At 44.5% G+C, this 16,149-nt stretch overlaps 1 protein-coding gene across 1 annotated transcript in view; it reads left to right on the forward strand.

Annotated features, from left to right (window-relative positions):
• The window catches only part of ccdc6b (coiled-coil domain containing 6b), a 94,699-nt gene that overhangs the window by 72,615 nt on the left and 5,935 nt on the right, over positions 1-16,149 (forward strand). Inside the window, exon 8 of the mRNA XM_063221919.1 lies at positions 14,170-14,291. Within this exon, the coding sequence (XP_063077989.1) occupies positions 14,170-14,291 (122 nt within the window). The remainder of the gene's footprint in view (positions 1-14,169; positions 14,292-16,149) is intronic.

Here is a 16,149-nt window from a genome sequence, read left to right on the forward strand (position 1 = left end):
GACATGAAAGTTTTAAAGAGGGAATGGCGTTTCAAATGTCCAATGGCGCCCGCATAGGGAGCCGTGATGACGCGCACAGAATCTGCGGCATCACAGCCGGCTTTATCAAATATAGAAATAGAAAGTAGTATTAGGAAATTGGATCCTTCAAGACATTACACATACAAAACACATAACATAGAAAAACATTTGCATAAATGCAAAGTGAATCAAAGATGAATCTGAGTTTTACTCAGTTACCCTTTAAGTAAAGAAAACCATTTTGTATTCTTAATCTCTTTTAGTTCACCTCAACTTATTTAGTTTCAGTAGTTTAGTATCTTAGTTGAGCTCTTTTTAGTATTCTAGTTTAGTTGTTATCTCTTACTTTTAGTTATTTAGTATAACTAGTTCTTTGTCTAATTATTCATCTTAATTGTTATCACTGAGGCCTATTTTAGTAATAACTAAATCAATTGCATTTGGTGTTACCCTTTACCAATAGGTTATTACAACCAAGAAAACATAGGGCATCTCACTAAGCCCAGAAGGAAAAGTTAACACCAGTAAATGCAATTTCAATATCCCTCACTATTAAACACATTCAAAATATGTACATCAGCATGAAACATAAACAGTTAACTGTATCAATGTCCATTAAATCAGTCCTTAAGCGCTAAACAGTTCTTTAGCAGGTGAAAGGGAGACGTTCCCTTTCACACACAGCAGCGCGGAGCAGTCCACGCACTGCGCACGTGATCCAGAGGGGAGAACAACAGCGGCTTAAACTGCAACAGTCTTACCGCGGTTGTTGATGGTTTCTCCGCAGGGAAAAGAAAAGTGGAAACGCTGAAGCAGTCAGCCTTTCAATCCGGTGTCCACTCTCCCGGAATGGGAGAAGAGATGTGTCTTTCGATGTACAAGCAAAGTTCACGGTTCCTCCGGTCTCGGGTGGCTCGCCATCTAATGTTAGTGATCATGCGCTGGATGCGTGATCTTCAAAGCAAACTTTCTTTCGACGACTCTCCTTCAAAACTCAAAGATTATAACTCCAAACAAAACCACAGTCTATCGACATAGACAGAAGGTAAAACAAAACACTTTCAAACAGAAAATAAATCGTCAAATACTCTTGAAAACTTATCTCTTTTCTTTCAATCACTGGAGCTCCACACGAACGTGGCTTCACCTGTTCTGCCTTCCTCGATTCTGACGAGAATCTTCCGGAACAGAACTACTATCAGCAACGTGATTGGCTGATAGATATGACCTTTCAACTTCAACCAATGATAAAATGAATTACCAAAACCATGAAATAATGTTTTAAATACTATTTATCTATTTTAGACGTTTTTAATATCACAAAAGTAAATTATTAAAATGATGAAATTCTTCCTGCTATTTATTCTATTTATTAACTATTTATTTACCAATGTCTATTTTAACCTGGGTTACACCCTCCCCTCTTAAATCTATGCAAGTCCCTTTGCATAAATTAAACGGTTAGTCTACTTTTGGAAGATGTAGGGGTTAAATGAGGTTCTACCAGGGAACTAGAGATGGCAGTACTTAAACTTTGTAGTAAGTTTTGAACAATTGCCACTAAGGGATTCCCTAGCTCGGGATATGTCAGTTTTCTGGGGGGATCTCTTTGTCTTGTAGATCTTCTCAGTTCAGTCTGGCTTTCTTCATCTTGATCGTTTTGTCTTTCAACAGGTTCTGTGTCATTCTGAATTTCAGGTAAGTTTCCAGCATCAGTTATAACTGCTTCAAGTTCTGTTTCCTCAACAGCTTGGTCTGCTGTCGGTTCAGGTAAGGTTTCTCTTTCAGGTTGGTCATTTACGATCACAGGTTCCACTTCAGGTGTGTGTTGTGTCTCCACTGAAGGTAAGCTTTCAGATGAGGATGGACCCGGTTCTTCTGGAGCATTGCAGGAAACTGCGGGATCTGGACAGGTAAGTGCAACAGGAGGACGGGTCGTTTCTCTGGGAGGCACAGGCACAACGAATTCCTGTGTGGACCTTGTGGTTGTAATGACTGGATCTTGAAAGGAATAGACAAAGTCATCCTCTTCATCAGAGTAGGGCTCTGGCTCTGGTTCGGCAGTGTCTGGGTTTGGGCGTTGACGAGTGCTTGGCCTTCGAGGTTTAGGCACAGGAGGGGGCTCTTCGTTAGAAACAGGCAGGAACCCACAGGGTAGCAGAAGGTCCCTGTGCAGCGTTCTGAGAGGACCGTCTTTGTTCTCGGGCTTGACGGAGTAGACTGGGAGATCACCCTTCCGGCTCACAACGACATGCACAGTTTCTTCCCACTTGTCCGCTAGCTTGTGCTTTCCTCTTAGGCGTACATTTCTGACAAGCACTCGGTCACCTACGTCCAAGGTAGATTCAGTGACACGTTTGTCGAACCTGACTTTGTTCCTTTCAGCTGCTTTGGCAGCATTTGTCCTGGCAAGTTGGTAACTCTCCTGAAGGTGGGTTTTCAGGTTTCGTACATACTGGGAGTGAGACTTCTGTTCCCTCTGGTTCAATGGAACATTGAAGGCAAGGTCAATGGGCAACCGGGGCTGCCGCCCAAACATAAGTTCGTAAGGCGTGAACCCGGTCGTGTCATGTTTAGTGCAATTATAAGCGTGCACTAGAGGCTTTACAAAGTCTCGCCAGTGGTTTTTGTCTTCAGCTTTGAGTGTACCAAGCATGCTTAAGAGTGTACGATTAAATCTTTCGACAGGGTTACCCCTGGGATGATAGGGTGTTGTTCTTACTTTGTGTATGCCAGCAAGATCACAGAGTTCTTGAATTGTCTTTGACTCGAAGTCTGGGCCCTGGTCGCTGTGCAACTTTTCAGGAAACCCATAGTGGACTATGAAGCTTTCCCAAAGGCACTTAGCGACTGTACGAGCTTTCTGATTCGGAGTCGGGATTGCCACTGCATATTTCGTAAAGTAATCTGTTATGACAAGTACATCTTTGGTGTTACTCCGATCTGGTTCAATGGAAAGGAAGTCCATACAGACTAGTTCCAGAGGTCGGGTAACAATGATGTTGACCAAAGGTGCTGCTTTCTCTGGCGGGGCTTTACGACGTATACAGCGGTCACAATTCTTGGTTCTCTTCTCAACATCTTTAATCATTCTTGGCCAGAAGAATCTGGATCTGGTGAGGTCAATGGTTCGGTCAAAACCTAAATGACCCATGTCATCGTGAAGGCTTGTCAGGACCATGTCTCTGTACTTTTCAGGTAAGACTATTTGGTAGTGGGTTTCATCGCCAATCTGCCTTCTCCTGTAGAGGATGTCATCTCTCAGCTCCAACTTGTTCATCTCTCGCAGGTAGATGGGAAGGTCGGGCAGCTCTTCCTTGACAGCTGGAGAGGGCGTCTCCCCAGTGTCCATCAGATGGAGGATTTCATAGATGGCAGGATCTGCTCTCTGTTGCTCCCGCAAATCCTCCTCTGATACGCTGGGAATGACAGGAAAACCATCGCAGCTCTCCAAGCTTTCAGGAATAGCTGTAGCCGTCATGGCAAGAGATGTGACAAGAGGGATGATGGAACTTCTCTCGTTGGTTCTCACAGGAGTGCAGACTAGATGCTTCTCACAAATTGCAGTAACAGTCTTGGCAGAGACACTAGTGAAATCGTCAGACTCAGGTAAGTGTTGGTGAATGAATTGACTAATTCGCTCTTCTTCTTTCTGAGAGACTAGATCATTGACCGGTCCAGCATGTCGACGTCGCGAGAGGCCATCGCCATCGAGGTTCCGTTTCCCTGCTCGGTACTGAAGCTGGAAATTGAAGTTGGAAAGGGCAGACAGCCAGCGATAACTCGTTGCGTCCAACTTAGCTGTGGTGAGCAGGTAAGTTAGGGGGTTGCTGTCTGTAACGACTGTAAAAGAGACGCCATACAGGTAATCTGCGAACTTCTCTGACACAGCCCACTTCAGCGCGAGGAATTCCAGTTTATGAGCTGGGTAACGGGATTCGCTCTTCGACAGTCCACGGCTGGCATATGCGATGACTCGCATGACTCCCTCCTGCTCCTGGTAGAGCACTGCCCCTAGCCCAGTTGTACTTGCGTCTGTGTGTAACACATACGGCAGCTTGGGGTTGGCGAATCCTAACACAGGGGCAGTAGTGAGTTTGTCAATGATTGTCTCGAATGCGGTCTGGCAGGTATCTGTCCATCTCTCTCCAAACGGCTCTCTCGGCTTGAAGTACTCACCACTGGTCTCTTTCTGCTTGTCAGTCTTTCTGAGTGGTGGGTACCCGGCAGTGAGGTCGTTTAGTGGCTTTATGATCTTGGAGTAGTTCTGGATAAAACGCCTGTAATATCCAGCAAATCCTAAAAATGAGCGTAGCTCTTTCAGGTTCACTGGGGTAGGCCAGGTCTTCAAGGCCTCGATCTTCTCAGGGTCGGTCTCGACACCATTCTCTGACACTATATGTCCTAAGTACCGGACCGACGTTTGGAAGAATTTACATTTCTCTAAGGAGAGTTTCAAACCGTACTCCTTCAACCGGTTCAGGACATGAAGAAGGCGCTTCTCATGCTCTTCAATAGTGTCAGAGAACACTATCAGGTCATCCAGGAACACAAGGACTTCTTTGAGGTTGATGTCTCCCATGCACCGCTCCATCAGCCTTTGGAAAGTGCTGGGAGCGTTAGTAACGCCCTGGGGCATCCTATTAAACTCCCAGAACCCCAACGGACAAACGAAGGCTGTTTTGGGTTTGTCGGTTTCTTCTACCTCGATCTGATAATAACCGGACTTCAGGTCCAGTACGGAGAACCATTTAGAGCCTGTGAGTGCAGAAAAGGCTTCCTCCAGGTTAGGCAGCGCGTAAGCGTCCTTGATGGTTTGGAGGTTTAGCTTACGGTAATCGATGCAGAGCCTCACATCTCCGTTCTTCTTTCTAACGACCACGATGGGCGAGGAGAAAGGTGACTCTGACGCACGGATTACTCCTGCTTCACTGAGCTCTTGAAGGTGTCTCCGGACTGCGTCCAGATCTTGCGGACGTATCGGTCGAGGTCGGTGCTTGAAGGGAGTTTCATCATTCAACTTGATCTGATGCTTCACTTTATCTGTTCGACCAAAGTCTGAATCATGTAGAGCGAACACTTCGGGCATAGCACACAGCTTCTTCTTTATTCTCTCTCTCCATTCAGTTGGCAGTGGAGAGCCATCGAAGTTCAAGTTCAGCTTTACACTGTTCAGAGGCTTTGGGAGACTGGAGTGTGCTGGCTTAGCAGGGCTTTGCTTGCTTGAGACTACTTCCTGCAGGGCATGAATTTCAGCTATGACACTCTTCGCTGGTATGATGATGTCATGCTTACTCTCATTGCGCAGCACAACTGGCAGTTTTCTAGGTGTATCGTCGGGTAAGGTGAGTAGACAGCTTATGGCTAGCAGGCCTCCAGGCAGGGATGATGAAGGGGGTTCGATCACAACCCAGCGGTCTAGAGCTTGGCTGTTGACATGAGCGAGTCCTTCGATGACACAGCTTTGTCCAGCAGGGATGACCTTCGGCTCCTTTCCTGGTAGCTGTACTAGTCCCAAATTACTGTCAGCTCTTTGCTTGTTTCTCTGCTGCATTACTTTCAGGACAACTCTGTACCCGTACGGAAGGGCTTGAAGATCTGTGTTCTCTGTGTTTTCATACACTAAGTCCAAGGTGTTGGTACCTATCAGGAGTTGGGACTGTGTATTTGATCTTGTGTTCGGGACAACTAATGCAAGTGTGGACACTGAGATTTCAGATCCAAAGCAGGACTTTGGGAAGGTGATGTTGATTTCAATGAAGCCTGAATAGGGTACAGTTTGACCGTTCGCAGCCTCAACTTCCAACAGGTCATTCAGAGGATGGATCTTCAAGTGAGGGAGGTTGCTCTCATAAAACGATTGCGACACTGTAGTAACTTGAGATCCTGTGTCAAGTAGGCAGTTACAAGACTGTCCATCAATGAGTACATGAGCAGTGTACTTGGCTCCAATCAATCCTTTTGGAATTCTTGTATCACTGGATCTTGAGTGTCTGTAACCAATGTCAGAGGTGGGACTGTCATGACAGTCAGCTCTCATTTGTCCCACAACGAGGGCTGAATTCAGTTTAAATGCTGGGACGAGGCTGCTGTCCCAGAGAGACTGTTTTTCTTTCAGCTGTTCTTTCTTGGCGGCTACTAATGGTGGGTCTGGTTCATTTGGACACACGGTGGCAATATGCCCATCTTCACCACACTGAAAGCAATACCATGGCCTTGGTCTGTTAGGCCTTTGGTTAACAGCTGAGGGACTACTTGGCTGCTTGTTCTTGGGTTGGCGCTTTGCACCTGGCTTTGGTGCATTGGCCTGGGTCTTTTGTGGTACGTGGGCTTTTCTGTCAGTGAGCTGACTCTGGAGCTTGGCTACTTGTTTCTTTAGTTCTGAGACAACAGCGTCAGGGGAAGGTTCACTGGACTCAGCTTTCTGTGTCTTTAATCGGGTGAGTTGACTCTGCAGCTCAGAGACTAGCTTTCTCATTTCTGCAACATCGTTCTCTGCTGTTGGGGGTCTTTCAGCAGAGCTTGCATCTAACAGATGTGTGTTGGCTTTCTGCTTCACTACACCAAGATGCTTCTGTTTGCGAGACTCTTTTGCACTTTGTTTATCCTCTTCTACACGAAGCTGCAGCAGCAACTCTGAGAATGGAGGGGGTTTGTCTCTCTTGTGTTCAAGCTGGAGGTCAGCAATCAGCACATTGTCCCAGCACCCACGGCAGAACTGACGTAGTAGGTGCTTATCAACTTCACCAGCAGACACGCCTCCTCTTTTCTGTGCTTTGGCAAGGAGTGTCTGAAGTCTGTGTAGATACTGGGAGGGTTTCTCTCCAGAGTCTTGGAACGTGCTGAGGAATGCTGCAAAAAGCTCGTCTCCATCCTCAACTGTCCCGTAGGCAGACTCTAAGAGAGTGAGGTAGGCAGCTGGCAAAGCATTTGGACCTAAGGGCTTCACCACATTAGCTGCCGGTGGCACTAGGCTGTCTAATATCTTCCTGGAGCGCTGTAAGTCAGACAGAGCTGGATCCTTGAGAATGAGTTCAACGCTGTTACGCCATGTGTCAAAGTCTGTTTCATGATTCGGGCAAGGGGATTTGCCTGAGAATTGTCTCAGTCTGAATGACGCGTTCATCAATGACACTGGAGCTTCGCTCCTCACCACATGCTCGACGACCATTCGTTGCACCTCTGGTGGGTTAGCGTAGCTCATGGCAGCTGGGGGAACTTCACTCTCTTTAACATTACTGAATATGATCGACTTGGTTGGGCTCTGAGGGGATTCAGCTTGCTCTTCTGTCTTATCAAGAGAAACACGTTCAGCTGGTTGCGGTTGGGTCACTGCTGTTTGTGGTTCTTTGCTCTGAGCCTCCATGTTGGATGACTCGGTGTCATGTTCATTCACAGGCTCTGGGCTCACAGCTGCTCCGGTTTCACTGAATTTCATTAGCTGTTCATTCAGGATGTCTTCATAGGATTTTCCACTCAGTCTTGCTACTTTCTGCAGTTCACTCAGGAAACTCTGGGTGGCGCTCTCAGTCACAGTGGGGACGTATTCACTTGACAGGGCTTTGATGTAGAAGGTGACTTCACTTGGGCTCTTATAGCTATAGGGAAGTATGGGTTCCAGGTCAGTGACTGCAGCTCCACTATCATACTCTACAATGGCATGTTCGTGGTAGGGGGAGTCAGGATCATCTATTTTAATAACTCTCGCTATATGCCCATATGTTTTCAAGAAGTCAGTGACTTCATCATCTCGCTCTGTTCCTGTTAATCCGCTAATAATGACTGAGTTTGGCACTTTAATGTTCTCTCTATCAACTATCTCCATTTTGGCCGGACTTGGTCTAGTTAAGGTCTGGGTGCAAAATTAGGTTTATTTTAATAAATAATTCTCGCTATTTTAACGCAAAACCACTCCTGGCTGGCTCGCCACAGTTTATGTAGCACACACTACAAGTATGAAATAAGAATAGTTAGGGATGGGGTGGACCAGTACTAGGTTCGTAGGAGGAGCAGTAATTGGTTAAAATAATAATTGACCAAGAAACAGGGAAAACACCACAGACCAGAATATAAGTTTAGATGCCGGCTTTATCAAATATAGAAATAGAAAGTAGTATTAAGAAATTGGATCCTTCAAGACATTACACATACAAAACACATAACATAGAAAAACATTTGCATAAGAATGCAAAGTGAATCCAAAGATGAATCTGAGTTTTACTCAGTTACCCTTTAAAGTAAGAAAACCATTCTGTATTCTTAATCTATTTTAGTTCACCTCAACTTATTTAGTTTCAATAGTTTAGTTATCTCAGTTAAGCTCTTATTAGTATTCTAGTTTAGTTGTTATCTGGTTAGTTTAGTTATTTGGTATAACTAGTTATTTTAATTATCCATCTGTAATAGTTATCACTGAGGCCTATTTTAGCAATAACTAAATCAATTGCATTTAGTGTTACCTTTAACCAGTAGGTTACTACAACCAAAAAGCATAGGGCATCTCGCTAAACCCAGCAGGAAAAGTTAACACCAGTAAATGCAGTTTCAATATCCCTTACAGATAAACACATTCATAATATGTACATAAACATGAAACATGAAATGGTTAAACTGTATCACTGTCCATTAAATCAGTCCTTTAGCGCTAAACAGTTCTTTAGCAGATGAAAGGGAGACGTTCCCTTTCACACACAGCAGCGCGGAGCAGTCCACGCACTGCGCACGTGATCCAGAGGGGAGAACAACAGCGGCTTAAACTGCAACAGTCTTACCGCGGTTGTTGATGGTTTCTCCGCAGGGAAGGGAGAAGGGGAAAACGCTGAAGCAGTCAGCCTTTCAATCCGGTGTCCACTCTCCCGGAATGGGAGAAGAGATGTGTCTTTCGATGTACAAGCAAAGTTCACGGTTCCTCCGGTCTCGGGTGGCTCGCCATCTACTGTCGTTGATCACGCGCTGGATGCGTGATCTTCAAAGCAAACTTTCTTTCGACGATTCTCCTCATGAACTCAAAGATTATAACTCCAAACAAAACCACAGTCTATCGACATAGACAGAAGGTAAAACAAAACACTTTCAAACAGAAAATAAATCGTCAAATACTCTTGAAAACTTATCTCTTTTCTTTCAATCACTGGAGCTCCACACGAACGTGGCTTCACCTGTTCTGCCTTCCTCGATTCTGACGAGAATCTTCCGGAACAGAACTACTATCAGCAACGTGATTGGCTGATAGATATGACCTTTCAACTTCAACCAATGATAAAATGAATTACCAAAACCATGAAATAATGTTTTAAATACTATTTATCTATTTTAGACGTTTTTAATATCACAAAAGTAAATTATTAAAATGATGAAATTCTTCCTGCTATTTATTCTATTTATTAACTATTTATTTACCAATGTCTATTTTAACCTGGGTTACATATATCACATCTTCAGTGGTCAAATATGAATACTTTTTATATGTTGTTGTCACTGTCAGCTTGCACCATAACATTGCCGCATCCTGTTCGATGTCAGTTTTGGTGTCCTGACTATGATGTCCTAGCCTGGGCGAACAGCCGACTGTTGACTCTTTCAATCAGTCTGTGAAGTCATGGGCAGTCATGGGTGAGCGGTTAGGGCGTCAGACTTGCATCCCAGAGGTTGCCGGTTCGACTCCCGACCCGCCAGGTTGGTGGGGGGAGTAATCAACCAGTGCTCTCCCCCATCCTCCTCCATGACTGAGGTACCCTGAGCATGGTACCGTCCCACCGCACTGCTCCCCATGGGGCGCCACTGAGGGCTGCCCCCTTGCACGGGTGAGGCATAAATGCAATTTCGTTGTGTGCAGTGTGCAGTGTTCACTTGTGTGCTGTGGAGTGCTGTGTCACAATGACAATGGGAGTTGGAGTTTCCCAATGGGCTTTCACTTTCACTTTCACAAAAGCCATGAGGAATCTGTCTCCGTGGAGGGTGGTAGATGGTCTGATCTTACTCTATCATTTAAATTAATTGGAGTTCCAAACTCAAATTTAACCCCATATTGTGCTTTATTAGCATGCCTGTTACGATATAGCGTCGCAAAAGCAAACAAATAACAAAACGAAAGTGTGAATATAGTTACCTTAACCAATCAGTAACGGAGCTCGCGGGTGAGTTCTGCGTCATCACTCTCAACTGTTTGCTGATTGGCTAAACACTGAGAGAACCGAGCTCGAGGCTTTTGCCAGACGATGTGCGGAGCCAAAATCTTTGGGTGGAGTACATAGGATGGCGCCTCGAGGCTAATGATGTCCTGCATGCTCCTGTACAGTGTGGTCTTGATCTCCAAAACACATTTATGTAGTGCATAACCTGCATCCATGTTGTGCTGTGCTTGTCTTTAAATGGCACGCTAATTTACTTTCTTGATAGGAATGAATACAAGACTTGCCCATTAGACAGTCCCTCCAGGATTTTGCACTGGGATTTTGTGATTTTTGCGGTCAAAATGTCTGATTTTGTGGCGGCATTTTCTCATTTTTTGCAAAGATGTTGCGCCCCTTTCTGGGGTTTTTTGGTAACTGAAAACCACAATCAGTCTAAGCAGGCTTAAGACAAAAGAGAGAGAGATTCAGAAACACACTTCCTTTTAATTTTCTGTAGAAATCCCAACACAAATTACATTTACAAAAGTTACATTTGGCCATGGGGGTAATTCAGGTGGTTCACGTTAGCCGGCTGTGGCCGGACATTGGCCGTTTTGCATCATGAATGACCGGCAAAAAATGTGACCGGCCAAAATGTCCGACAAAAAAGGACTAAAATTAATCAGTAAATCATATTAGCTCATTTTAAATGCTGAATGTTACACAAAACACCAGTGATATGAAGCTGAACAAAGTCGAAAATAGTTATGAATAGCCTGAATAGTATGAATAGTTATGAATAGCCTATGTAAATGAACGTGTCATAGTCTAAACAGCACGCAATAGTGTTGCTTGCGTTCTCGTCCCCCACGGCGTTCTCCCCAATCAAGTTGCTTCCCTATCACTTGACTCACGCTGGCTGATGTCGAGGAACAATTCAGGTTTTTTTTGTATTTTATCAGTAAACACAAAGGGCATTGCGCTTGCAAAACCGTTTCATGTCCAGATGCGAAGTCAAGCCTGGGACCCAATGCGATGGCATGCGCAGCATCGCAGCATCAAATCACTTTCACTTTTACCTCAGCTGAAAATGGTGGTGGATCTCCAAGTAGGCTAGGCTACAGTTGAGGGTCAAATTAAACATTTCAGAGAACGATATGCTCATGAGAAGTCCCAGTAAAAGTGCATGCAGGGCTTTATCACTTTTTTCATCACCGGCCAAAATGGCTAGTGGATGTATCTCACACGCCCACATAGAGCGCGTCGTACGTGTCAATTCCCTTGAGAGCGCAGGAACACAACGCAATACAGTTCAAATTTCAGTAGCGTTGTTACCGTTACTGCACAACCATTACAGTCATCACATCGTTACCCAATTTGAGTAGGGAAATCCTCTTCTGGTTTGCTGATAAAACACAATGTTTTCAGTCGATAACTTGGCCAGATATGCCTATGCGCGCAGCACGTTGGCTGGCTGCTTTTTTTCTTTCAGTTCGTTCGAGCTCTCGGGTATGTGAAAGAGAGCGCGCGTTTGCTCCTCGTGCATACAAGCAGCTGGCTCTTTAACACCAGCCAACTGGCCCAATGCTAGTGAAATTTAAGTTTTGCTGGTAGAAAAGACCAATTTACTAGCCACCTTGACCCATTAGGGAGTGTGTGTTTGGCTATATGAGGGAGGTTCCGTTAGATATTCTAAATGTCCGGTATTCTGCAATGCAGCCGGCCACTTGTCCGACCAGTAAGAATTCTAGCGTGAACACTGTCCCAGGCAGGCAAGTTCAGATGTATCCAGCAGTCAAAAGCTGTAGAAACACTACACTCGGTAGAAAAACACTTGTCACACTACAGTGTGTCACACTATAGTGTGGGTAAAATTTGCGGGAAAAATGCGGCTTTACAGGAATTACGTGGCATCGTGAAATTATGTGGAATATCATTGAATTTGCATGAATCCACGCGATCGCTGAATCGCGAAAAACTGGAGGGACTGATTAGAACAAATGGCCTTACAAATTGAATAATAATTTATTCTCATTAAAGGGGTATGCCACTATTTTGGGGCTTAATACATTTAAAATCGTTGGCCAGGGTTTATAAAGGTGGTAAAGTGTCTTATTTTTCATGTAAGCCGTTGTCTTGCTTTAAGACGAGTTAAAAGAGGGAGCATGTCGCTAAGCTAGTGAAAGTCAATGGATCCGTATAGCATGCTACATGATACAGTGATCCATTGACTTTCACTAGCTTAGCTACATACTCCCTCTTTGAACTTCTTTGAAGACAACGCTTAACATGAAAAATAAGTCACTTTACCACCTTTATAAACCCTGGCCAACGAATTTAACTGTATTAAGCCCCAAAATAGTGGCATACCCCTTTAATTAAAAAATATATATATATATGCCACAGTTCATGCAATCATGCTGCATAATGTGTTTGAACAGTACACGTTACATGTTACATGTCAGGTCAGTTTTAGCTGTGAGCAACAGGTGTGGGGGAAAAAATGTGACTTATAGTTTTGTCTATTTGAATTTAGGAAGAACATTTCTTTTTCTCAAGGTAGAAGCCTAAAGCCAAACTGGTGGCTCCTGGGGATGCCCTCAGCTTGGGGTGTTGAAGGGAGCCTGGACTCAACTCCAAGAAAATATCCAGTCACTGCCTTTTGGCTTTGTATAGGCGTGCTGTTGCTGTGCTAGGCTATAAGGTTACCTCAAGGGTAAAGTGACGTGGGGGCAGTACGCAATGCACAGCCCTTCACTCACAGCCGTTTAGCCACAGCAGCTACAGAACGGCATGTGGTGTTCTTGTTTCAGCTTCCTGTTTTTGTATGCACTTGAGCACACACACCCACACACACAAACACCCCTTTCACATGTCACCCCTTTCCCCCTCTCGCTGCCGTCAAAACACAAGCTGCACAGCGCACCACTGTGTCTACTGTGTATGTGTCTCTACTGCAGCTAACCCTCGAGCAAAAGACCTGTAGTCATCACATGCACAGCTGGGGGGTGTTATGTGATCCTTTGGCACAAGCAGCTGTGAAACTGAGGTGTTCATGACACACACACACACACACACACACACACACACACACACACACACACACACACACACACACACACACACACACACACACACACACACAAACAATTATATTAAGCAAATAGGCCAAACGAGCTGAAAGGAAGTCATGTGCAATGAGCCCAGCCAAACCAGAAGCCTGTTTTCCAAGCACCTGTTAGGCCTACCTCTGTTGCTTTAGTTATCTACCATACTGTATATAATTTGCCACAAACACATTTTCGAAACAGCCCAGTCATGTATGTGTGTTTGTCTGTGTCTATGTACGCATGTGGTAGTGTCAGTATCTGTGTGGTGAGTGTGTGCCCTCAAATGCTTATCATTGCAGCAGGGAAGAATTAGTATAGACGTACCCAAGTACTGAAGTTTGATGGCCTTAATTTTTAAGAAATCTCTCAATCTTTCTTCCATCTAACCCCCACCCCCCCGCTCTCCATTCTTATTTCCACTCTTTCGCTTCCATCAGCACCTCCACTCTTTTGTGTGTCATCAAGATCATTTGTGAGTGTAAATAAATTCCATGTTATGTGTCGGTAACGCAGTCTTACCCTTTTGTCATTTCTAAGGGGCTGATTATGCATACCGGGGTATTTTGATAAACGTAGACCTTTCCCTTCGTTTATGCCGTTCCTTTTCCTACCTGTATGAATGAAGCTTCAAAAAAGCTCCGGCAAAAGTGAAGATTTAAAAAAAAAAAAAAAACTTAAAGACACTTAAATGACACTCTCCTATACCGTGCACAGGCTTAACATATTTATGACGGCTCTCAGCAGCATATTCATGCGTATTTGCCTATGATGTGATTGAAAATATATAGATATATAGATGTGAGATCAGAACAACACAAAGCACTTATATGAAAACTAACTCTCTCTCGTTCTCTCTCTCTCTCTCTCTCTCTCTCTCTCTCTCTCTCTCTCTCTCTCTCTCTTGCTCGCTCTCGCTCTCTCTCTAGGGTTGTCGTATGCCAGTCACACAGTGGGCTTCACTCCCCCTGCCACCCTGACGCGAGCGGGCATGTCCTACTACAACAGCCCCGGCCTTCACATGCATGTGAGCACGCCACACGGCATCACGGTGAGTCAGCGAAACATGGTACACGCGCACACACACGTACACACACATGACTAGATGTATACACACTCAATAAAACACAGATTAATTCTTACATCTATACTCGCTCAATAACACACCTAATTCTTGTGAACACACACGCACCACACACACTCACACGCACCACACACACACACACACACACACACACACGATACATGTGCACTCCCTTTCCAAATACAGCCTGGCACACTCACTCACACGTGTATACTTAGGCATGCCCTTGAACACCTAGTCTGTACCACACACCCATTACACACATACTCGCACACTGGCACTCACCAAAACACACCTCAGTATAGAAAAGACCAGCTTACTCGCCACTTCGACCCATTAATGAGTGTGTGTTTGGCCAGTAAGATTAATGTCTACTAGCCAAATTAGCTGGTGTTGAAAAAAGTGAATTTATAGCCCTGCTTAAGACATACCTTAGAACACATAATCTCTCTCTCTCTCTCTCTCTCTCTCTCTCTCTCTCTCTCTCTCTCTCTCTCTCTCTCTCTCTCTCTCTCTCTCTCTCTCTCTCTCTCTCTCTCTCTCTCTCTCTCTCTCTCCCTCCTTCTCTCACCCTCACCATTTAACGGTCACTACTGTTACAGTAACACTCGCTCCTAACTGTCAGAGGAATTCTAGGCATGCGCTGCCCTCCAGCAGTCCATGTCTCCCTCAGCTCCTTTGAGCGGCCCATGCAGCAGCACGTGCAGAGAGCATACACATGGAAACACATACACACACACACACGCACATACACTCTCACACACAGGCATATTCACACGGTATCTTGGAGACACACAGTGCACACATGCACAAACATGCTTAAGCACACAATTTCATTTGGCACAGATATACTAAATGTCATAGAAGCACATGCATTATATACACAGACCCTCTTTCACTATCACACACAAAGGCCTGTTAAATACGCATGTGTGCACCCACACATAAAAAGAAGGGACCTTATAGATTAGCTTCTCGGCTGCTGGAAAGAAATAGGAAGTGACGGCAACATGCACATATACGTTAAGCCATGCCGAATTGCATTGTGTATTAATATAAAGATGCACATGTTCAAGTGTCGTTGCACACGCACAGACACAAATACACTTGCACCTACACATGCAGTACGTGGACACACGTATTTATAAACACATCTCTGCGTCATGCCTCATGATACAAGTGTCTCAAATGTTTGCAATATAATCTCCCCTTCATGTGATGCAGCATGTGTTAAGAATATGTTTCCCCTCAAGTAGGGCTTTACATTAAGATATTTGTCACTCATGTCAACACATTTTCCATTTAAATGAGGAAAAATGATTATCTGGCATATTTGCAAATGGGTAAAGGGTCAGCGCTAAAGAACATTTTTCATAGTCAGTACGCTCCAGCAGGAAACATAAAGATATTTGTCACTTGTGTTAAGAGTAATACATTTGGGCTTGTCTGATTTGCACATAGTTGACAATTTGTAAGCGGGTAGCGGCCTCAAGGCTAAAGAACATTTTGGCAACCCTCACAGTCTGTACTTAGCAACACCCCCTTTGGCATGTAACAGTGAATTTTCACCTGTTATTGCAGAACAGCTTCCGGCTGCGTGAGATTCCTCAAAAGCATACCTTGCCCTCCTCATGCCTATCCCAGGAATTATGATGATGTTTGTGTCTAGGAATTGTAAGGGCCATGGCGAATTTCTCAGCTGCCACTTCTCTAGGTAGTTCACACTTGTTTTTTAAGGTGTGTGGCAAGAACAACATGATGTTTATCCTCTCTACATATTTAGCACAGTGTTTCACTTCATGATCCAATGTATGTAGATATTATA

This window comes from Engraulis encrasicolus, chromosome 17, assembly GCF_034702125.1.
Source record: "Engraulis encrasicolus isolate BLACKSEA-1 chromosome 17, IST_EnEncr_1.0, whole genome shotgun sequence".
NCBI lineage: Eukaryota > Metazoa > Chordata > Actinopteri > Clupeiformes > Engraulidae > Engraulis > Engraulis encrasicolus.